The sequence below is a fragment of the Pseudorasbora parva genome, chromosome 12 (genome assembly GCF_024679245.1).
Source record: "Pseudorasbora parva isolate DD20220531a chromosome 12, ASM2467924v1, whole genome shotgun sequence".
Classification (NCBI taxonomy): Eukaryota; Metazoa; Chordata; class Actinopteri; order Cypriniformes; family Gobionidae; genus Pseudorasbora; species Pseudorasbora parva.
The window spans coordinates 16744093-16770064 of record NC_090183.1 but is presented as its reverse complement, the minus strand read 5'-3'; the positions used below and the strand labels follow the sequence as shown (position 1 = coordinate 16770064).

The window sequence follows — 25972 nt, the reverse complement described above, 5'->3', positions numbered from 1 at the left end:
TCATGTAGGACTCCGTGGCTCTCGATGTCCACCCATCACATGTGAGCCCCACTCTTTCTGCTGACTTTAGCCCTGGTCTGGTCATAAAATGCAGGAATAATATTTTCGGTAAAATATTACCAAGATGGAATATCAAAGCATGGCTCTAAGAATTTTCATCAAAAAGCAGAACCCCTCGTTCTCCACCTTGCTGTAGGGACGGAGCCTTTTACACATGTAAACAACGATCCCATGTGTGATAGAATTTGCCTTTACAGAACAAGGTGGTAGCTTTGCCTGGAATAAGGTGTTTACGCCGGGGTGTGTCGGCTCTGAGCCAGCACCAACCACAGCTTTCTCACAGAACTCCGGGTGATGCCTCGTGAGGTGGCTGTGCATGTTGGTCGTGTTTCCCATGTAGCGGACTTTTGCAAAGCAGTTCTTGCATATCGTGTAGTGCTTTTCTAGCTTTTCCCCATCCGCACTGCTATAAAATCCTAAGTGAGTCCACACTTTGGATTTAAATGTTGCTGGAGCATCCTTTAACTCCTTCCCTCACTTCTTACTTTCCTCGTTTGACTTCCCCTATTTTCAAGTGTGTGTATGTCTTCTTCCACCCACAACAGCCAAACACGCAAACCACGGCCCTTTCTACTTCTGGAAGAGGCTCTCTTCAAGGGATAATGAATAGAGAATTTTATAACGGCTATTAAGAGCGATATTTGGGGAGAGCAAATCGAGAATCGATCGCAGGAGTAAATATCACGAGATATCGCCATATTGATATTTTGGTGCACATTATGGTTAATGACACATAAAATAATCATAATGATTGAAAAACAAGAGAAGTAAAGATTGGGAATAGCCTATTCTAATTCTGGACTAAAGAATTATGTTCAACATTCCTCCACATCAGTGTTTATATTTATTTTTTATCCATTCTTATGTTTTATTGGAGATCTTGACTGAAGGTCAGAATGAAAATAAAAAAAATCACAGGTCAATAATTGTATGGTACTGTAGCTGTAAATGTAAATGTGCTTTACCATTTTCTTCATTATTACTATTATTAGCAGTAGTAGTAGTAGTCCTCGTGGCAGTAGTAGTAGTCGTAGTAGTATTATTAATAGTAGTATACTGTGTGTGTGTGTGTGTGTGTGTGTGTGTGGGGGGGGGGGTGTTTCTTGTGCCTATTATAAGTTTGCGTGTAAGAAAGACAGGAACTGTGAGAGAATGCAGAGGACGGAATAGACAAAGTGATTGTTTGAGGGCCAAGTACACATGGTGTGATCAGATTGAGCTGAGAGCATGTGGAGTGAACAGCTGGACAGACAGTTTGAGATTTTGAGCAGAGGAGGTTCAGGCATGGTCAGAATCAGAATGTGGGAAAACTGCCTTTCACAAAGATGAGGTTATGGGTTTCCACACATACGTAGGCTGATACATCCACTAGATCAGATATGCTGTCAGCTGTTATGTGTCTGTCACTCAGACCTACGCCAAACAGCCCAGCTGGCATGAATAGATGCACTATAAGCTCTGAGTACACCCAGTGGGGGACTGGGAAGAAATGCTGTGTAAAACATTTGCTTGGTTTTCCCCTTAAAGAACTGCAGTAGCATCTTGTCCAGATGCATATTGAGGAATAAACACTATTAAAATAAGTAAAAATGACTGAAGACCCACAACACAAATTTTAAAGGATATTGAGATATGTTCATACACTGAAAGTCAAAGAGGTCTAATGACATTTAGACCACAACATTCTTCAAAAGGTCTTCTTTTAAAGAAAAAAATGCATGGAGACAGAATGTTGTAGTTTTGGTATTATTACAATTAAATATACTTATTTAAATAATACTTATTTTGAGGCGTCCACTTTGCATTTTTCGGTATTAATCTTATTAAATCATTAATCTTAATTTGAAGGACAATCATCAATGAAAATTAAAAAGTATCCACACTATGCAAGTTTTACAAGCACAGTCCATATATGGATTTTATTCTCAAAAGAGGAACATTAGTAAAACTGAGATTGGGCTGCACATCTGTGTTCTTGGAGAGGGGTCTATTGGGGATGTTGAGTGTTACTCACATTTTGGAGGGCAAGTAGAAGTGGCCAATGAGGTCCAACTATTAAAAAGAGCACGCCTTTTGTCTCTCTCCCCCTCTATCACAATGAGCTAAGAGAAGGAAAGGAGATCATCTTGCATTCCAGTGTTGGTTTGGCTACTTTTGCAATACGCGCCTGATAGCATGTTCTGAATGACTCGTGCAGCGGAAGGACTAGTGTATGTACAAAGATGATGTTCAGCTGGGGCTTTTCTCTGTTGATTCTGTACGTGGGTCCTCTTAATGCCTTTTGGTGGAACAGTCAAGGTGTCACAAAGAGACCCACAGTGGACGAAGTCAGTTCTGTCAGTGGAACAACCATTAAGGAAGCAGGGACGGATATCATAGATGTAGCCAAAGGGATTCAAGGACTTCTGCAGAATTGGGACCAGAACCCAACTGTGAACTGGAATAATGCTGTCACCTGGGCACCTGGCATCTCCTCGAAGCATGGCCATTCGAAAACGGGTAATGATAAGTCTTTATCAGAGGAAGTCAAACATGAAATAAATGTCAAAGGTTCCTCAGGTGATGCCAATGGGTCAGACTTAGGCTCAGGGCCCACTTTTGAAGGCAAAAAAACAACCAACCTTACAGGGACATTGGTTACTGACAGCAGGATTAGCCTAATTAACACTCCTAAGGATCCCACAAACTGCTTACCAAGAGGCTCTGACTGGCCTTTCTGTATATCTCATGGTGAAGTCGAATTTTCTGTACCTAATTTTTTTAACCACACTCAGGCAGAGGATGTGGTAGCTGTATTGAATGAATGGGATTGGCTCCTGCGTTCAGGCTGCCACCATGGTTTGGAATGGTTTTTTTTGTCTACTACTGGCACCAAGATGCCATCAGCCCTCTGAAAAATCTGGAATAGTCCTGCTACCCTGCAGGACATTCTGTGAGGTGCTGCTGGACAGCTGCTGGAAAGTCCTACAGGAGAGGGGCCTGCCTGTGGCCTGCCACACCCTCCCCGAGGGACCAGAGCCCAGTCAGCCATGCATAACCGTTAGTAACCACAAAGGTAAAATTGGGATGCATCTTAAACTTGTGCCGCTTGTCTTGTCGGTATGTGCTATTTATTGATGTGCTTTCTACCGTGAGAGGCACAGGTCACTTCCTCTCTGTCAGCGGTAGCTCTGCTCTGCTACTGCTTTGCCAGGGTTTAGACCAACATATGGGAATACGCTAACCAGCAGAGTTTGCACCCATGCACATCTGCTGTGTTGTGAGGTCTGCATCTGCATGCATGGCTCAGTGTAAATGACATGCATGCATGAATACTAATTACATTCTTTTTTACATTCTCAACCAAGTTCTGTTTAACCCATAGCTCATATTTGTATGTAAAACCTGTGTGCAAACATTTTCAAACAAAAATTATGATGTAGATGTAGATGTACATTTGCATATAAGTATAAAATATAGTGTAAATTAAACAAAAAGATTGCAAAAAACAGAATCCTGGCGATCTACATTTATTATTATTATTAGAAACTGAATAATTAAGTGCCCTAATACGTCTTACAAAATTAAGCCCGCAGATTCGTACTTACCCTGTAACTAAACGGATAATTACCCCTTAATTAAAAAATACCTACAGTATAAATAATTTGTTAATTTTCCTGCTAGTTACTCCTTTATTCCCCAAATATTACATAATTGTTCCCTTATACCGACAAGTTATTACTTTACAGTCACAATATAAGTGTAAAAGTTATGCTGTAAATTTGCTTTAGTTCTGCAGTCCTTTTCGGGCCATAATATAAAGTGGTACCACAACAGTATATTGTAATTTCGACTAGTTTTGAGAATGGCACACTGGACTCCACTTGGAGAGCTTGCTGTGCATGATTGTTTGGAGAAAGTTAGTAATGCAGGAGAAAATATTTTTTAATATTTTTTATACTATGAGTAGTTTGGGTGTATATTGTGTTAACTGTATAACTGTGCGTATGCTCCTTCTTAAGGAACAAGTTCATGTCGAGGCACCTCAAATTTTGTGTCAGTACTTTGCGCACATTAGTAAGAACATTTGTATGCAGTTATCACTGAATGAGACCATTGTGACAATATACATTCTGTTATGTCAGCTGGGGCCGCTGTAACGGGGGGAAGATTAGGATGATTCTGAGGGCCTTGGTCTGACAGGAGACCTGTCCGGCTCTATCATGTGGCCCATACTACCACCCAACCCACTTCTGTTTTCTTTCTATAACTATAGACTAAGCTTCTAGTCATCTGTCAACCCCATTTTTACTGTTGGTAACAACTGCATAACATATTCTTAATAGCATTTTTATGAGAAGAGAGAAAGTTCACATAGTGATACGAAACACATGAAATCTGCAACACACTCTCATAACAGTTTATAGTTTAATGTTTTGGCAAATTGTTAGTGAATTTGTATGAATTCATGGAATCTCAATCATACATTTATTTAAAGGAGCATGCCACTATTTTTGAAAATAGGCTCATTTTCCAACTCCCAGTTAAACAGTTTTGAGTTTTACCATTTTTAATTCCATTAAGCTGATCAAGGAACTCTCCGGCCTATGGGTGCAGCAGGCGGAATGATATTACGCAGCACCTCAAAATTGTAACTTCATTCAACATAACCAACGCAAAAACCTGCTTGCACAAAGAGCCTTGTAACCATGGAGACATTTCTGAGAGACGATTCAGAAGATATTTACTTTGTTGCAGATGCTGAACCGTATCTATCTGAACCAGAATACACTGAAGATTAAGTTGTCGATGTATGAAATGGCGCTACGTTGACGAAAGTTAGCTGTTGACGGAAGTTATCCTATTTTCAGACACTGCGTAATATCATTGTGGCACTGCACCCATGGTACAGCAGCAAAGTTCCTTGATTATTATGCAGGAATGAGAGTATAGTTCATCCATATCGGCCTAAAAAATCTTCACTTTCTATCGGTCTAAATAGACAATGAAACTAGAAGAGTAATAGGAAAAATTTGGAAACTCTTAGTTAATTTTTTTGAGCAAGATGCTAACGGTCTAATCATATTCAATGATCTATGCTAATCTATGCTAAAATTGCTACTGTCAGACCAGGAGATAGGCTGAATGGATTCGAAAACTGTAAAACTCAACTGTTTAACCCTAGGGGATTTGGAAAATGAGTGTGTTCCTTTAAGATATGCTAACGCCCCACTGAGGGTTATTTAGGTGTAAATGCTCATGATGGTTGCTTTTTAAATTGTATGTTTTTGTTTAAATCAAAATATAGGAATTCATATTAAAACATCAATTCATAATAGCTGTTTTCTCATGAGACCAGGTTGATATCTGCAGTTTCCCGAATGTGTCAGGTATACAGAGTAAGGTAACTACTTTGCAGACTGCAGTAACCTGTCTACTGGAAAAAGTCAAGTCAACTTTATTTATATAGCGCTTTCACAATGACGATTGTTTCAAGGCAGCTTCAAAGTGTTAAACAGGAAAATATTGCATCAAAATTTGATTTGGCTGTACAGTTGTTCTGGAGAAAACAGTGATGTCATCAGCTCATTTCAATTTATCATATAGCAACAATATGGGCAGATCAGTAATATAGTTGATACAGTTAATTTATTCATTCATTTTACATTGGATATTAAGTTAAAAACGTAGAATAAAATTTTTGTGTTCCCAACTGAGCAACCCAAGCTAAAGGTGACAGTGGCAAGGAACCAAAACTCCATCAGGGCATGATGGAGAAAAAAAATCAACCTTGGGAGAAAGCAGGCTCAGTGTCAAGTTAGTTCTAAATATGTAACATTTATATGTAATATGTCAGCAGTGTTGGGTAAGTGACTCTAAAAAAGTAATTAATTACTAGTTACTAATTACATCTTCTATAGTGTAATTAGATTGCTGTGCAAATTACTCTCTCCAAAAAGTATTCAATTACTTATTACTAATTACCTGAATCCTATATCAACATATAGGCGATTATGTGGGATAGACAAGAAACGGCTCTTTTAATTAATTCAAATACAAAATATAAAACTACATCAATTATTCTGACCAAAGTTTTACACGTGAGAAGGATAGATAAAAACATGCATTTTAAAGTTTTAATATTAATTCCACTATTGAATTATGTATAATTGTTCAACAGTCTATACACCGTATTTAGTTCAATTACATGTGAAGTAACTGTAATTAAATTACACAAAAACCTTTTCAAGGGAAAAGTAATTAAATTACAGTAACTAATAACTAGTTACACCCAACACTGTATGTCAGCATTCTTGTCAAACACAACCCAAGTTTTACAACCTATGCACTTGCATATGTGTGCCTTGTGTTGGATGTACATGAACAATCCTGTAAGAGACCTCAGCCATGTTTGTTGCAGAGTGGGCACATGGACTAAAAGGCAGATTATTGCATGTCTGCTTTTTCATAAAAGGAAGTAAATGTCTGAAAATGACTGGACACTGGGCATTCCATGATCAGACTCAAGTGCCTTTATTTTTAGCTATGAGGGACTTTTTTGAATGATGTGCAAGAAATGTTGAGAGTTTAAAAGAAAAAAGGGATTCATTGTGAAGATAGTTGTGAAGATATGTTGTGTGTGTGTGGGGAGGGGGGGGGGGGCAATTCTCATCTGACACAATGTCTTCCTTGATAATTTAATGACTTCGCATATTTATGACCTGCTCTGGCATTGCAGTATGATGGCGATTAAAAAGCTTAGTTTTGATCTAGCACTGTGGTCTTGGTGAGAGCACCATGAGTTCTCAGAGGCAAGCAATTGCCAAAGAACATATGAAAGATTGTCGTTCAGACCATGATGTAAGAGTTTTCTCTTTTTCTTTTTTTCCACATCTGCATCCAGACTTCATAATTTAACATGATTACTTTGTTTTAGTGCATTTTTGGATTTAAGGCCACTTTGCATTGAGTGTGTTAGTTTTCCTTTTTTTTTCCTCAAATACAAATTCATCAATATAAATTGTTGGACAGTGTTTAAAGGGTGCAGAATTATAATAATTGGTAGTGGCAGCTGTTTCATGCTGGTCATTTTCTCGAGTTATTCTTTGTCTTATCTCTTGGGAAGCAGGGGCTTCAATTTTTGAGTGAAAGTTTATCTTAATTTGGTCTCTTGAGAGTCCATGAGGTATCAGTTAACAGGATCCTCCAGTTACAATCTCACGCATTTAACTCCCAATTACCCACCCAGCTGTCGGTGGCCGGTGGACTTACAACCATTAATCAAAACTCTTAACTTACAAAGAAGAGTCCTGACAGAAGAAATTCTGAAAAAATACCACTTTTTTAAGGAGATTTTTTTTATTTTTTTTATTTTAGTGTTATAAGTGTCAAATCATTGTTTTTTATTTTAGCACTAAAATGTTGTTTGTTTAATGTGTGTATTTATGCTGCCTTCATGTGCTATCTGAAATTTGATAATTCCCACTTCTGAAGTCGTGATAACGAGCTAATCGCAAGATTGGGAGAGTTTGGGAGTTCATATGCAATTTTTACCTAGGAAACTCATTTTTACAATAATTCTAAGAGCATGTGAATGCAGCATTAGTCATGATCCAGGCCAATAACAGCTGTAGGATGTATACACATGTGGGAGACAGTCTGGAACAGTGGGCCAATAACACTTGTGCCCAAGGGATGATTTATTCATCAGCATGTTCATGTTAGTTGCAGTACTGCACATGTTCCTTGACAATAATTATTTAAGCATAGGAAGATAGTTCAGAATGAACATTGACCAGTATTTCCATTGTAATCACATTTTGAAAAGATGCCTTGTTTACACGTACACATCCTTATGGACATTTTTGTCCTTTTCAGGGTTTTTGTTTTTTGTTTGTTTTTGTTTTTTTGTTTTTTTTGATAACTTTGCCTATGGTAATGCTAACTGCATAAATATTTTTGGAATTTTAATATTTAACCAACATTTCCTTTAACAGTACAAAATAGTTACACTCAGGCCCTTTTGGACAAAAATGTACACATTGAAGCCCATTAAAACTGCTGTTTTATATCCTGTTGCCATATAAGTATGCAATCTTTGTTAATAGGCTTTTAATCTGTTGGCAAGGCTTCAAAATTTAATTTTTTAAACATTTTACCAGATGGTGCTATTTTTTAGGTTTGGCGTATAAAGCAAATACTCACTTTATTCCTGTTTTTATTTGTTTATGCATATTATAAAGCCAATTTGATAAATTATGCAGCTATAACTGTGTGGGTGTGTTGGTATGGATGTCAGAGTGTGGTGTGTATGTATTTAATAAAAAGAATTGTGTGTAGGTGTGCATGTAATATATGAGAGAGAAAAACTCAACTGCAAATCACAAATCCAACCGCTGTGCACCAGTGGAGTTTTGCTGGCATCTAATGGGGAAAAGTTGGCACTGCGCCCAAACAAAATCTTACTGAGAGCTAATTTTTTGAGACATCAACCTCAAATTTGAAAGACAGCTTTTTTTATTTATGCTTTGATTTTCTAGTTTTAGAGCTCAACATGTGTGTATATATATATATATATATATATATATATATATATATATATATATATATATATATATATATATATATATATATATATATATATATATATATATATATATTTTTTTTTTTTTTTTTTTTTTTTTTTTTTAATAAAATATTATTCATAAATCATTTTCATAAACTTGAACTTCTATAAAAAAAAATTGTTTCACTTTTTAAACTTTTTTGACTTCAACAATAATCTGCCAAGGGTCTTCTTTAAAATGAGACCAAACTGAAATCTGTGATCCAAAGATTCATTTTTTATGACAGTTTTTCGAAAAGGGTTAAAATATGGTTTATTGAATTTATGTGTGCATCAATAAGGTCAGCGGTACATTCATACTACACACACTGTATAGAAATTGCTTTTTTTAGCAGTCATGAAGTTATTAAAAAATAAGTACTTACTCAAGAGAGTATGCGATTTCAGACACAGCCTGGGTGTCACGTCTTGAAAACGGAAGTCAAAGCATTTAAATCGGCCCCATGCTGGATGCAGTATATGTCATAAACCCTGCCCTCTCCACTTCAAATACATTTTTTCCAAAGATGGTTTCTATAAATGTAGGCAGTTTTATCATGCTTTATTACATTTTTAAATAAGTGTGGTTTTAGTTGGCACCAATGTGCTTTTTTCAGGACATGAGTATGCTGTTAGTAGTTGTTACCTTCGGTTGTACTACAATCAGCCAAAATCAACATTGGAGAAGTCAAACTACTTAAAAAATTTCAATGAAGTGTACTTGCGATTGATTGCAGAAGTATTGGCAGGACCTTGATACTGCAGTTCCACTTTGTGCAGACTCAAGATCCGAACAACAAAGGGGAGTGCGGGGCAAAAACTAACGCGGGGTTAGTTGTAACACACATGGTTTAACACTTTCCACACATATCAGGATGACGAAACTTTGTGTATTTACTAGTTGCCATATCAACACTATATAGAGAAAAAATAGCGCCAAGATTAAAAAATCTTTGGAAGATATCACTGAACATTTATTTTACCCAAGCGGCAACCTCCCCAGATCTTTCTTGAAGCCAATATGGAAGTAATGTAAACTGCAATTCCTCAACTGCCCACTAAGGACAGGCTCCAGAAGGGAGCAGAATCTCATTGAGCCCCATGTTAAAATTCTCAACTTTACAGCAGAAAAAAACATGTTTACAGCCTGGTACAAATTGTGGTTTTGGTCTATAAGGCTAATTTTGACCTTCATGACAACTGTGAGGGGGGTAAAAAAAAAATTTTACTCATTCGTTTACGTTATATAAAGCCTTAAAGTTCTGCATAATTAAGGGCGTGGTTACAGGTGGATAGACATTTACATTTAATCATTTAGCAGACGCTTTTATCCAAAGCGACTTACAAAAAAGGGGAGAGCAATAGAAGCAACGAAACAAACAAGGTCAACAACCTGTAAGAGCTGTAAGAAGTCTCAGTTAATTAAGCACAGTACACAAACATTTTTTTTTTTTTTTTTTTTTTTTGGACAAACAAACTAAATTTAAATGGATAGTTAAGTGCTATTCTTTATTGGTCAGGTGCAATTGGAAAATATGTGTCTTAAGATGTTTTTTAAAAATGGCTACAGACTCAGCAGCAGGAATTGAGATCGGCAGGTCATTCCACCAGGTGGGAACGGTCCAGAAAAATGTCAGTGAGAGTGATTTCATGCCTCTTTGGGATGGATCCACGAGGCGTCACTCACTCGCAGAACGCAAGCTTCTGGAGGGTGTGTAAGTCTGAACAAGTGAGTTTAGGTATATTGGTGCAGAGCCAGTGGTTGCTTTGTAGGCGAGAACCAGTGCCTTGAATTTGATGCGAGCAGCCATTGGCAACCAGTGCAGTCTGATGAAGAGAGGCGTGACATGCGCTCTCTTCGGCTCATTAAAGACCACTCTTGCCGCTGCATTCTGGATCAGCTGCAAGGGTTTGATAGTGCATGCTGGCCAGCTACAAGAGCATTACAATAGTCCCGTCTGGAGAGAACAAGAGCTTGAACCAGGAGTTGTGCAGCCTGTTCTGATAGAAAGGGTCTAATCTTTCTAATGTTGTATAAAGCAAATCTGCAGGACCGGGCTATTGCAGTAATGTGGTCAGTGAAGTTTAAATGGTCATCAATCACAACTCCAAGGTTCCTGGCTGTCCTGGATGGAGTTATGGTTGATGAACCAAGCTGAATGGAGAAATTTTGATGAAGTGTTGGGTTGGTTGAGACAACAAGTAATTCTGTCTTTGCAAGATTGAGTTGAAGGTGATGCTCCTTCATCCAGTCAGAAATGTCTGTCAGACAGGCAGCGATATAAACACTGACTGTAGGATCATCTGGTTGAAATGAGAAGTAGAGTTGAGTGTCATCAGCATAGCAGTGATAGGAGAAGCCGTGTTTCTGAATGACAGAGCCTAATGATGACATGTAGATTGAGAAGAGAAGTGGTCAAAGTACTGAGCCCTGGGGAACCCCAGTAGCTAGATGATGTGACATTATGTTAGGGACTGGCACCCTGACACATTAGCCCTATTCGGACGGGATTAGATTAACATGGGGACATGGGGGTAAAATCATTTTACCTCAGTACGTCTGTAATATTAATGGCATATTCGCATGGGATAAGACATCTCAGAAAAACTAGCAGAAGTGGGAGGAGTAACTCGCTTTTCGCACCCCCTTGACGTCATGTGCGTATGACGTTACCGTTATCACGTGAGCAAACACACTACCTGAGCGCCAGTCTGAACTCCGTCTCCAATATTAATGTGTGTTTTAATAAACAGTAAGGTCCTGTCTAACGATTCTGATTGGATTATGTTGGTAATAGACACTTTCCTAGAGCTAAAATGTGTTGTGCCTCTAATAAGTGCTTTTGATCTTCTTTTTGCTTTAAATGATATGTGGAAAATACTGGACATTTTTCACAGATTTGTCCCACCACCTACAACGCAACCGAATGCTTCAAGCGCCTCCAAGGTCGCTTTTTTATGGGTTTACCATACATTTTTACAGCAGGTCTATTCGAACGGGATTAGTATTACCCAAGGTCATTTTTCCAGACCTTTTTACAGAAGGTAAAAGTCTCGGTAATCTTTACTGACATTAGCCCTATTCGGACGGGATTAGATTAACATGGGGACATGGCCGCCATTTCCTCTCTGCCACCCTGAGTCCAGAGCGATGTTCACGGAGTACATCAGACAGCCAGGAGGCAGATGGGGTGGGGCAGGCTGGTCTGGATGAAAGGGAGCAAAAACTGTCAAAGGAGGATGTTAGAGTGGAGCAAAGAGTGTCAGTAGCACTGTTAGTGTCCAGTACTGAGAACTGAGCAGGTGGAGGGAGTGAAGATGAAACCATAGTGGATTGGCGAGAGGGAGAGAGTGAGCGTAGATTACGCCGAAAGCTAATCTGTGTAGGAGTGCGTGTTGTGTCAGGAGTCATTATGAGGTTAAGAGTGATAAGAAAGTGGTCTGAGGTGTGTAATGGAGGAACTTAAGTGTTGTCCGTGGAGCAGTTGCGTGTGTAGACGAGGTCTAATTGGTTACATGATTTGTGAGTAGCCGTAGTAGATACTAACTTAAAGTCAAATGAAGTCAGTAGAGTGGTGAAGTCTGTGGCTAGGTGTTTATCAAGATGGATGTTGAAGTCACCAAGCAGAATCAGAAGAGTGCCATCCTCAGGGAAGCTAGAAAGTAACACATCCAACTCCTCCACAAAGTTACCGAGGTGACCTGGAGGACGATAGACCACTACAACATGGATTTTAACAGGGTGAGTAATAGTGATTGAGTGTGATTCAAATGAACTGGCTGATAGAGATGGTAAGGGATCAAATTTCCAATCATTTGAGATAAGCAAACCAGTACCCCCACCCCTCCCAATTGGTCGAGGGGTGTGTGAAAAAGTAAAATTAGTTGAGAGGGCTGCAGGAGTGGCAGAGTCCTCTGGTTTGATCCAGGTCTCAGTTAGGGCCATGAGGCTGAGCTGAGATTGAGTCCCAATAGATTAAATAAAGTCTGCTTTGTTTACAGCAGACTGGCAATTCCAGAGACCAATTGGAATAGAGAGTAAATAAAGTCTGCTTTGTTTACAGCAGACTGGCAATTCCAGAGACCAATTGGAATAGAGAGTAAAGTAGCAGAGGATTTATGTAGAATGCGCAAATTATTAGGATTGCGGCGTCTCGCGCGTACAGAGCGTGACATTTATCTGCCGTCTATAGTCATTGCGTCACCTATGCTACGCCCACATCCCGCCTTTTTGCCCATTTTCTGTTATCCGGGAGTGACACGTGGTGACTCGCTCACAAGATGGCAACGCCCAGCTCGCCCCTACTTTAAGCTTCAGAACGGCTTATCGGAATCCTATGGGTGACGTCACGGACGCTACGTCCATATTTTACGCTACGTCTATGATTTTACTAGCCTGATGTGGTCATACTCAATTCTAGTCAGAATATGAGTCTGAAACTGCTCCATTGGGCTGTGATTATGAGGCGTGTTTCAACCGAACCAGGAAAGACCTCAATTGGATAGACCTACAACCAATCAGAGCAACGGAGGGACGCATTGTCAAATGTCAACAGAGTTCAACTGCACTGTGCTGCCAAGTCCGCGTTTTTTCCGCGGGTTCTTTTCTATGTCCGCTGGTTGAAGCGACTTTTATGTGATATATAGACCCATGAGTGCGAATTTTAGCAGGCAACCTTGCCAAAATAACACACATTTTACCGCCCAAACACCATTTTTTCCCCGGAGAACCCCCCGAGAAGCTATTAGGGCTAGTAGTTGCCGCGTTTTTTTGTAAAAACTTGGCAACCCTGTCTGCACGCGTGCTGAAATCATGATGGAATACACGATCTTTGCCAGTGTTTAAAATAATTTAATGATACACAGAGTACTTACCCAACATGATCATCATTTCTGAGAGAAATTGTGAAGGTGAATGCATATATAAACAAGCTCTCCGTTTAGGATTCAAACAAATATAATCCAAGCCCCTTTGATGACGTGCATGATTATGTTACTGTTGATCATCTGTCCATCATCGTCTAAAGCCCGCCCTGATGATTTCATTGGTCCGAACAGTTTCTGTTCGGGGATAATTACTCCTCTATGGAGCAAGGCCAGACCGAATTGCCTGACCTAAACATTTTGTGGGCGGGACTAAGTTCGGCTGGCATCCAGGCTATGATTTTACCATAGCAAAATAAATGTCTTACTTAAGCTTATTTTTCATCTCATTTCTTTGTTTTTTTTAAATGAGACAAATATGACATTATTTGAATCTTATATCTGTTATTTAACAGTTGGGATTGTTCTTTAATGCTGATCAAAAGACACGAGCCACAGTTTAAATCCCAGTCGAGCAGGTGGGGTGCGTTGTAACACTGCATTACAATGAGCCCTTTTAGAACTATGATATTATATTCAAAACTTTTATGAACTATTTTGAGAAACCATGAGGAAAGGGTAAATACAGACAGAGAGTCAATGTTCAGAAATAATTCATTATTATTATGTTTTTAACTATGCTGTATAGCTGTATTAGCAATGTGTTTGTTGTCAAAATCAAAAATGCTTGTATTTTTTATGTCATTATTTTATTACAAAAAGTTAATAATTTTATTGACAAAATTGTTTGTTTTGGATATTTTTTTGATTATATCAGATTGTTGTCACATTTCACTTCCATTCTTTTTGAGTAAATCAAGAAAAAAATATAATGTATTAATGAAACAAAACCACATAAGTGTACTAGACGTGTGCAATTAATGTGGGAAAAAAGAAATACTCTAAGCCTCTCAATACTCTAAGCCTCTCATGTCAAATTAGTGAATTTACATGAACTGAAACAGTCAAATTAGTGCAAAATAGTGCAAATTACTCCCCTAATTAGTGCAAAATGTCAGCGCCATCTTGGAACAATGGCAGCTTCCCTTTTCTACAAAATGAAAGTGTGTCATGTATCTTTTTTTGCAATCTATGATTGAGACAGAGACAGCTGGATAATGGGTGTGCCAAAAGGTGAAGTGCTGCAACAGAAACTAACCCCTAACCCTACCCCACACCCTGACAGACCAATGATGAAGATCTTTCTCCACGCCCTTAACTTTTTCAGGACTGCGTGATTGTGTCTGCACAGGTGTGTGATATCAGTCCAATGGCAAAACGGAACTTCACGATCAGGTGACACCATGTCCAACAAATGATAAAAGACATTAGCTTTAGTGTTGTCTGTCCGGATATCTCTAGGGTTAAATGCCGTGGTACAGACATGGCTGAGGCTATGTCTGTCTACTTTACCCCCAACTGACTGATTACTCTTGTTATCAGACCTTGACGGCTCTTCCTTTGAGATTCTTGTCAGAAATGTTTCTTTGTGTAAATTATTTTATTTTAGTTTGATGATGAATGGGCATCATGAATGAATGTGATATTCATTTAGAAATGCTATGTTTTTAGCATTTTGCTAACAACACAGAATTGAATGCATCATTGGTACAACAACCCCTGCCTTACCTTTTGTCTCAGGCACAACCCCAGAGTTGCCCAGAGTTGCGGACACCGGTATCTCAACTGAGGTTCAGAAGTGGTACGCACTGAAGTGGAGGGTTTTCACTTTATTGTGAAAAGTGAAAAGTGTTCACTCTTTTTGACCCAGTTACCTTCCCGGTTGGTACAGTGCTGGAGTTCCTGCATGATAATTTTTCCACACTGAAAGTGTACATGGTGGCCATAGTTGCCTACCATGTCTCTTTGGGTGGGTTTCTCCCTGGGGAGAAAGCTTTCAGTGACACATTTCAAATTTTCTCCATGATGCCTTGAGGCTGAAGCCTGCAAGCCACACCAGAGTACCGGCAATGGACCTGGCCAATGTAGCTATTAAGTCAGGCCCTGTCGGTGTCCCCTACTTGCCTTGAGTTTGAACTGGGGATGGTTAAGGCATTCATACACCCTAGACAGGGTGTCCCTAAGTCCACTCCAGACACCCTGTCCCTAAGGTGCCTACAAATGTGCAACAACCTATAATTTTTCAGGATGGCTCCGCGGGCTGGTCCTCTCTGCTCTCATTTGTAAGGTTTTACGATTTGGACTTGGGCTCGGCCCCAGATTCGCAGGTGCTCCTGTCTAAATTGTGTTTGCAGTATTCACACAGACACTTGTAAGCATGGCATTTTGGTCATTATCATTCCCAAAACGTCAATATTATGACACAGTGCGAGTTCCCTCAATAGGGAACGTCTCAGGTTATGACTGTAACCCTTGTTCCTTGAGAAGGGAACTGTCAGATTTTTTGCTGTGTAAAGTTTTATTTTGGCCATAGGACTCTCATGTCTAAACATGTGCCTTTAGTAATCAGTGCTTTCATTTCCCCTGTGTCTTGCTCTGTGCTATGTATTTAAGCTGGTCTGTTTCTCTGTATCTTCACTTGGTTATTGTTGTTCCTAAACCTGTGACTGCCATGAGTTCAGGCACAGATGTTGGATGAGAAGGCCTTGCAGTCTCCGCTCTAACTCATCCCAAAGGTGTTTTATCAGGTTGAATGTTGACTCTGTGCAGGCCAGTTAAGTTCCTACACACCAAACTCACCCATCCATGTCTTTATGGACCTTGTTTTGTGCACTGGTGCACAGTCATATTGGAACAGGAAGGGGTCATCCCCAAAATGTTCCCACAAAGTTGGGAGTATAAAATTGTCCAAAACGTCTTGGTGTGCTGAAGCATTACAAGTTCCTTTCACTGGAACTATGGGGCCAGGGGTTAGGGCCAACCCTAACCCATGAAAAACAATCCCACACCATAATTCCCCCTCCACCAAACTTTACACCTGGCACAATGCAGTCAGGCAAGTACCATTCTCCTGGCAGCCACCAAACCTCATCCAACTGATTACCAGACAGGGAAGCATGATTCGTCACTCCAGAGAATTCGTCATCTCCACTTCTCTAGAGTCCAGTGCATTATACCACTGCATCCAACAATTTGCATTGGACTTGGTGATGTAAGGTTTGGATGTGGCTGCTCGGCCATGGAAACCCCTTCCATCTACACACTGTTCTTGAGCTGATCTGAAGGCCACAAAAAATTTGGAGGTCTGTAGCTATTGACTTTGCAAAAAGTTGGCAACTTCTGCACATGTGCGCCCAGCATGCACTGACCCCACTCTGTGACTTTATGTGGCCGAACACTGTATGGCTGAGTTGTTCCCGTTGTTCCGAATTGCTTCCACTTTGTTACTGACCACTAACAGTTGACTGTAGAATATTTAGTAGTGAGGGAATTTCACAAATGGACTTATTGCACAGTTGGCAACCTATCACATTACCACACTTAAATTCACAGAGCTCCTGAGAGCGACCCATTCTTCCGCAAATATTTGTAGAAGCAGACTGCATGCCTAGGTGCTTGATTTTATACACATGGTCATGGAAGGGATTGGAACACCTGAATTCAATGATTTGGAGGGTTTCCGAATACTTTTGGCAATATAGTGTATTATTCATTGTTTGTTCTGAATAAAGGATTTGTTGTTAAGTGAAGGTAAATAAAATACATGTATATAATGTTTGTGAATAAAGTTTGAATTAATGGTAGGCTATCTTACATAATTTTTAATTTAAGCCTAATAATAAAATGCGACAGATACAACAGCGTGATTTATCTTTTTTTATTTACTTTTGTGCCAATAAAACAAGCATTGTTCACTTCTTCCTTTGAAAAGTTTGTACCATTTAAGGGGTCCTTGGCCACAAAAAAGTTGACATTGTGGGGTAGGATGCAGGAGCAAGTGGACACATCTGGACTAAATATTGGCCTGCTATACTCAGAATCCCCTGTGTAACCATTTTGAAACATGGTGACAGCACTACTCAGGAATGAAATGAATGTTGGCTGAGTGGGTGAGTGACTGGACAGCCGTGTCAAATGAAAATCGTGGTGTATGGGGAAAAGTCACTAAGCTTCCATTGCAGTTGAAACATGACTCTGGAATTGGACATGCTGTTCCCACAGTCAAAACTTTTAGCCAGGTGTAGCCTAAATAAGCCTACCGATATTTAAAACTGTTGTGTGTTATAATGTTGCTCTAAAGTATACTTAATTTAAAGAAACATTCTTTAAACAGCCTGACAGCTGTAAGGTTGAAATGATTATGAATTAAAATCTGACATTAAGAGCAAAATATAAACAAAAAATAAATAAAAAACAAGATCATGCATTGTGTTTATTTTATTTATTTTGCCCTTGTGAAAAGTGTACAGAGTTGCATTGAATGTGCACTTGTAGAGATCTTCAAAACATTTTAGTAAATTTCAGATTAACTGGACAGTGTTTGCAGATAATATCAATGAAATAAAAGACCACTTGTCAAAAGAGTACATTCATGACTATCTTAACACATTTAGAAAGTACACTTTGTAATAATGTAAAATTAAAATATAAATTAGTTTTTTTAGGGAAAAATAAGTTGATTTTAAATTTCATGACATCAACACATCTTAAGAAAGTTGGGACAAGGCCATGTTTACCACTGTGCGGCATCCCCTCTTCTTTTTTATAACAGTCTGCAAACATCTGGGGACTGAGGAGACAAGTTGCTGAATATATAGGAATAGGAATGTTGTCTGTCCCATTCTTGTCTAATACAGGCTTCTAGTTGCTTAACTGTTTTAGGTCTTCTTTGTCGCATCTTCCTCTTTATGATGCACAAAAGTTTTCTATGGGTGAAATATCTGGACTGCAGGCTGGCCATTTCAGTACCTGGATTGTTATTCTACGTAGCCATGATGCTGTAATTGATGCAGTATGTGGTCTGGCATTGTCAAGTTGGAAAATGCAAGGTCTTCCCTGAAAAAGACGACTGCTTGATGGGAGCATATGTTGTTCTAGAACTTGGATATACCTTTCAGTGTTGATGGTGCCTTTCCAGATGTGTAAGCTGCCCATGCTACACACACTCATGCAACTTCATACTATCAGAGATGCAGGCTTCTAAACTGAGCACTGATAACAACTTGGGTTGTCCTTGTCCTCTTAAGTCTGGATGACATGGCATCCCAGTTTTCCAAAAAGATCTTCAAATTTTGATTCATCTGACCACAGAACAGTTTTCCACTTTGCCACAGTCCATTTTAAAGCCTTGGCCCAGAGAAAACGCTTGCATTTCTGGGTCATGTTAAGATATGGCTTCTTTTTTGACATATATAGTTTTTAGCCGGCAAAATAGTAACATTCCTGTAAGTGATGCAGTGCCATCTAAGGGCCCGAAGATCAAGAGCATCCAGTGTGGTTTTCTGGACTTGACACTTGAGATTGTTGCACAGAGATTGTTACAGATTTGAATCTTTGGATGATATTATGGACTGTAGATGATGATAACTTTAAACTCTTTGCAATTTTTCTCTGAGAAATTCCTTTTTGATATTGCTCCATTATTTTTTTACCGCAGCATTAGGTAAATTGGTGATCCTCTGCCAATCTTGTCTTCTGAGAGACACTGCCACTCTGAGAGGCTATTTTTATACTCAATCATGTTGCCAATTGACCTAATAGCTGCAGATTGGTCCTCCGGCTGTTCCTTATATGTACATTTAACTTTTCCAGCCTCTTTTTGCTACCTGTCCAATTTTTTTTTGGAATGTCTCATGAAATCCAAAATGAGCCAATATTTGGGATGACATTTCAAAATGTCTCACTTTCAACATTTGTATTCTGTAATTCGTATTCTGAATAAAATATAAGTTTATGAGATTTGTAAATTATGGCATTCCTTTTCTATGCACTATTTGTACATTGTCTTTTTTGTAATCAGGTTTGTATATTAAATACACCACACACACGTTTTAATTGAAATGACAATAAAGTATATTTTAGTTTACCATAAATTCTTGTCAGTACATTCGGCAGTGTACTTTTTAACATATATCAAAGACAATAGAAATAATAATCATATTATAAAGATGGACCCAAGGCCTACTTAAAGGGTTAGTTCACCCAAAAATGAAATTTCTTTCATTAGTGACTCACCCCAATGTTGTTCCACACCCGTAAGACCTCTGTTCATCCTCGGAACACAGTTTAAGATATTTTAGATTTAGTCCGAGGCCTTTCTGTCCTTTTAATGTAAGTGTATGCCCAGTTGCTGTCCACGTCCATTGTCTTCTCTTCTGTGTTCCTCAAATAAAGAATCAAACGGTCATGATTCAAGATTCGAATCACGTGTCAAACTGGCAAACTGCTGAAATCACGTGACATTGGCGATATGAATCATGAATAAATCTGCTGATTCGCGACTGTTTGATTCTTTATTTGAGGTTTGAAAACAAACGCAAAAGAGAAGACAATGCTGAATAAATTCGTATTTTTTGTTATTTTTGGACCCAAATGTATTGTCGACGCTTCAAAAGAGTCTAACTAACCAACTGATGTCACATATGGACTACTTTGATGATGTTTTCATTACTTACTGGATGTGGACATCAAGTGGGCATACACTTACATTCAAAGGACAGAAAGGCCTCGGACTAAATCTAAAATATCTTAAACTGTGTTCCGAGGATGAACAGAGGTCTTACGGGTGTGGAACGACATTGGGGTGAGTCATTAATGAAAGAAATTTCATGTTTGGGTGAACTAAACCTTTAATTGAGTTTAAAAAATCACCCTTGAGTCAAATAAATAAATACAAAAGATATGCACAAACATTACAGTTCACACATAACTATTTTCTTTAAGTATAATTATTTTTCCGTAATAAATATTATTATAAGTATAAAGTATACTTCTTTTTCACACAGGTGGTCCAGCACAAAATATTTACACTAAAGAATGGTCAGGTTTACAAAACCTATAACTGTTATGGTAAAATTTGTGTGATCTTACAATCATGAGCCCTGAGAAAACAAAATTTCACATAATCAGCGAGCTAAATTTAGTCTGATTCTCCCAGGACTTACAGTAATGTACACTGTGAAGTACTATTCCACTGCGCCTCACTGTTTTCCCCTAGGTTCTGTAGACATGGTAATAAACACCAGTTGCCATTTTTTATCATTCCCCAAAGGATGTAGCTTGTTGATTTATGATGTTGCACCGGTTGACTTTCTGGAAAGGTGCAATTTCACTTCATATTGCAAATATTAAATGGCCATTTTTCTAAAAGACCCATGTTATTCTAGTACCATTAGGAACTGAATGTAGATGAGGGCATCTATTTTGAATATTTCAATAGTAAATTTCAGTTATAACTCAATTTTGACATTTCCCCAGTATAGGAACTGAATGCAAATGAAGGAGTCTATTTTGAATATTTTAATAACAATATTGAACATTTCAGTAATAACTAAATTTCTTTCTTTTTTTATGTACCATCACCAAACATCACATTAAGAGCAGGTTCCTTCAGAAGATTAGGTTTTACTGTAGTAAAAGTCACTGTACTGATTTTGCAATATTCTTTATACCATAGAAGAGAGTGGAGTCTCCCTGCTGCAACTTATTGGAAGCCCTATGCCTGAAGAGATCTCGCAGGTTCCAGGCCCAAATAAACAAACCGCTTACCTCTTCACAAAGGATACCAACCTGCAGCAGATGGCACGTGCCCACCTTCCTACTAATTTCTACCGAGACTTCTCTCTTGTCTTCCACTTGAAGCCCACCTCTGATGATGCTGGGGTCCTCTTCTCCATCACTGACTCCAATCAAAACATCATGTACGTGGGGGTCAAGCTCTCAGCTGTGGAGGATGGCAAAAGGAAAGTTATTTTTTATTACACCGAGCCTAATTCAGATAAATCTCAAGAGGTGGCCAGCTTTGAGGTGGCACATCAGCCCCTAGAGTGGAGCCGCTTCTCTCTGGCAGTTAATATGGACCAGGTGTCTTTCTACGATGACTGTGATACTGAGCCCAAGGTGGCAAAGTTTGAGCGCTCACCTGACGACTTGGAGCTGGAGACAAGCTCCAAAATCTTTGTTGGACAAAGTGGAACTGATGACCCAGACAAATATCAAGTATGTCCTGTGTATCACTGAAAGTGCTATATTGGTCTTTTTTTTTCTCAGACATACAAAGGGTCATCCCTGAGATTTGAACAACAAATGTTGATCTGGACCCTCTGTAGCTTTTGTATCTGTCTCTGTCTGTTTGTCTTTCTGTCAAATAGATCAGTTGATCGTCCCAGACAAATGTGGTCTAGCTACTTTCTGGTCAACATATGTAATATACAGTATGGTCTAGCAATTTATTCATCCATCCGTCCAGAAAGGCACTTATATTCATATGCAACCACAGTTGATATGTTGGCTGATGTTGATGTTGGACCTGTCTTTTTTTAGGGCATGATCTCAGAGTTAAGAGTGGTTGGAAACCCGCGGGCTGCAGAGCGTCATTGTGATGAAGCTGATGATGATGACTATGATGTAAGCTGCATGCAAACTTGAGACTGGAATTCTTATATTTAGAGATAGGGACTTTTTTTTTTACTTTTTGCAAGTTATTTGTTGTTTATAGCTTACAGACAGAACTGACTTTTTTTGCACTGACATAACATAATACCTTTTAAGTAGGGCTGGGCGATATGGCCCAAAAAAATTATCACAATATAATTTTCCATATCAGCCGATATTGATAAATATCATGATAAATGTAAAATCTTTATTTCTTTAAAGTTTAAAGGCATATTTTTGCTCCTGAGTGAAAGATGTAGAAAACAGACAGTTAACTGTATCCTGTATTGTCAAAACATGACAAACACTTCCCAAACAGGTGAACAATTTATTTAAACTGAGGTAGATTTATTTATTAAAATCTTAACTGTGGTCAGCATTTTTGTACTCGACACAAACGGGCAAAAATGTGTTTTAAGTTTTGAACATTTTAAAGCAGCACTAGGTAACTTTTCAACCTTCATAATATATTTTTTAAGACTCTTGTGATGATAAATCGACTTACAATAGGTTGAATGACACGTCTGCCATAGCCTGATGGGGTCTGTATCGTTTTTAATCGTACTTTTAAACTTCGGGTTTCGGGTAGTAACCCGAGAAAAAGAAAAGAACTACAAAATTCGACTGCTTTACGGCATATACGTCACTTCCACCAACACACACACTTCCTTACATTCGGACGTGCGAGCCCAACTTTGTTCGTCGGATAATATAGTCATGTCCGAAGCAGCAGAGACAAATAAGAAAGAAAAGGTTTTGTTGGAGGAAAGCAATAAGAGGAAATGAAAAAATGATGGGATTAAAGGCAGGACGAGGATCAAAATGTGACCAGGGTTTGCTCGTCGGCGTGAGCTGAAGGAGGCGTGCCCGACCGATGCTGTCCTGCTTGTTACCATAGACCGTAAAAAAATATGGACGACTCGACATCATCCGTTTCCGCTTGGCAGATTTGAAGCTTTCAGGCGGCCTTGCACGGCGCGGACATCTTGGGACCGAGTCTGCGCAGTAGCGATTTCGGGACCGTAGTTGCGCAGTAGAGCGCAGGAAGTAGAGCAGGAAGTACAGTCGCGATATCAAAAGCCCGCCCACACTCTCGCAGATGCAGAACAATTAATAATGTTGGTGTGAAATAAACAGTTATGGAAATGTAGAAATTAAAGCTAAAGCTCTAATCTGCTCCCAAAAATTTTGAAAAAAGTCCGTTAGTGCCTCCGTGACAACTTCACTCAGAGAAGCCATCAGTCTCAGCTGTCAATCATGACGTCACACCCCCCGTTTTTATGGCATCAAATAACTAAATATATACTTATTTTTAAAACGAACACCTGAAATGAAATCATCGTGATGATAACTGCCTTCAGTGACATAAACTAACTTTGGGGAAACATTTTTGAAGTGTAATATTATTATTTAGTTTGCCTCGCGTCCATTAGAAAACACAGAGGGGCGGCTATACTGGGACCGGTCACCGGGGGGCGATCGAGGCGCGAAAGCTTCAGTAAATGAGAGAGAGACTGCAGGCTTGCTTGTTACGGTGAGCTACCACTCAAACAATGAACTGAAGTATCATATAGATTCTGTAAAACGGTAACCAATAGACTACTATAATGACGCTGGCTTGTGAACGTGAGCATCGTGATTATTTGGCATTTGAAAAAAATAAAACCCATGAAATTATATTCATATGACATGCTGAAACATATGCCACTGACTGTAACGTTACCTGGGATGAAGACATTTCACACGCGACGCCAGAAGAACTCCTCTTGCAGTTTTCAGGGGAACTGTTAGTGCTGCACTGACCCGCGGGACGCTTTTATGAAGTTATTTGGCCCGCACCGCACCACTGTATATATTTTTACAACACGCCGCGCACCCGCGACCATTAAATAGACATACGGGGTCCGCGGGTTATGAGACGACCCACGCATCACTAGTTCAGGGCTATCAGGGTTGTCATGTCAACAAATGCACGCGCGATGGCATCCCCTGTTGTAGGATGACAGCTCTCACGACAGTAGTTGAGGACATTATTTTTTCCAAACTGTAGGGGGACCCCGAGAGCAAAAGTAGCCAAGTGGGGCTTTAAACTTAAAATTTTAACTTTTTAAATGTAAACATTTTGAGTCTCCCCTCTCTTGCCTCACAGTGGATTGGTCCACCATGAATCTCACACATACACGCACGCACACACAAACGCACGCATCTCACTGACACACACACTTCTCCGACAGTGGGCTGGTGAGAGAGCAAAGTTCAGTAGATGTGTAACTCCAGTAAAGGCTGTCTATTTTATTCATTTTAAACATCGGATGACATTATTTCTCTTTTGATACAGGCGATGCTGAGTAATTAATACATCACCAAAGACAAACAATTATGATAGCGATCTACAAGTCCGATGTTTTAGTGATTATAGTTTGGTACAGTTAGCGTTAGCTTGTTGTCAGTCACCCACTACAAATAACATGGTGATAAGCCTGTGCGTGAATGTAGTTAATGTAGATTTACCGCTGTGTTGGGCTCATTGTTATTTGGAAGAACTTCGTAGAAGCACGATCATTTAATAATTAAATTCCGTGTGGTGAACCTATGATAAGCAGTCCATGTCGGATGGGATCGCCAAAATATATCCAAACCACTGAAGTTGAGCGAACTAACTTGTCAACGATATATGTGTCTTCCAAGCTGGTCGTGAGTGCTGAATTTTCTTTACTAGTGCTCATTTTTCTCGCTCCACTTCACTCCGATCCCCAAGCCTGTCAGTCACTGTGACTGTACTGTAAACATAAGCGCGTGCAGCACCCAGAAGTCCGGTCTGCAAAACGCATGCGCAGCATTACACATAGCGTTATATCGATAGGCTACTTTATCGTTTTATCAAGGAAAATTATATTGTGATAATTATCGTTTTATCGCCCAGCCCTATCTTGAAGGCTTACTAACTATCTGGAAATGTTGTGGTAAAATGGTGATAATGCCTGTTTTTCATTATTTGCAGGGTTCTGGAGACAACGGAAGTGGAACAGAGGACACAGAGTATATAGAACATAATTTAGTAGGTATTTTTGGACATTAGCTAATATATTTATCTGACAAAAATACAGTTCTATCAAAGCCCTCTAGTAAAAAATAGTATATAAGTATATAAATTAGCTTTTTGGTTAGGTGTTTTTGGGAACATTTGGTGAACATTAATGCAACCTTGTAGTTCTCTTGAAATTTCCATATACAGAAAAAAAAATTATGTAGTTTTTAATACATCCCCACTTTGCATCCAGAATGCTGAAAACCTTTGCCCTGTGCTGTGTGGCATTTCAGCGATCACTTGCTCTATAGTTTTTAATGGGTGATGAGGCCTCGGGAGAGCCTTATTAAGATGTACATGGTCTATGCATAATGTGTACATCCTTTCTGACAGCAGCTGCCATGGCAGACATTCACAATGTAGCCTCCCCCACTCGCAAAATAATGCCCAGTCTGTTCATCCTTTCCTGCTCTTGTGCAACTTTGTCTTTCATGGTCAGGGGGATCCTTCTGGGGCCACACACAGTAGGATGCACTGATTCATCCAGGCATGTTTGTTATATAACTGGATGCTTACCAACAGTGTACAAAACAAGTCCTCATAATCACTCATCTCAGGAACCTGTTGTTTTACAGCATGTACTTCTGGGCTATTTGAATTAAATTTAACCTCGTTCTGTCTGGTAATAGCAATGTGGAATAGCAATTTTCCCCCTGAAAGAACTATAGGGTGGCAGTGCCCATATGTCTGAATTTTCTGACCTCCATAGGCTATCAGATTTACTCGTTTCGTACTCGTTACTTGTTTGACTGATCAATTTGGGCTTTGGGGTCCGCGATGTGGATAAAAACATAACATTGCATTTAGCTCCAGTGTCTATTTTC

General features: G+C 39.2%; 1 protein-coding gene across 1 annotated transcript in view; it reads left to right on the top strand.

Moving 5' to 3' along the window:
* Positions 1-2193: 2193 nt before the first annotated feature.
* col18a1b (collagen type XVIII alpha 1 chain b) overlaps positions 2194-25972 on the top strand; it is a 54914-nt gene continuing 31135 nt past the window's right edge. The window contains exons 1-4 of the mRNA XM_067458621.1: positions 2194-2559; positions 21084-21625; positions 21950-22033; positions 25062-25118. Of these exons, the coding sequence (XP_067314722.1) occupies positions 2283-2559; positions 21084-21625; positions 21950-22033; positions 25062-25118 (960 nt within the window). The 5' untranslated portion in view covers positions 2194-2282. The remainder of the gene's footprint in view (positions 2560-21083; positions 21626-21949; positions 22034-25061; positions 25119-25972) is intronic.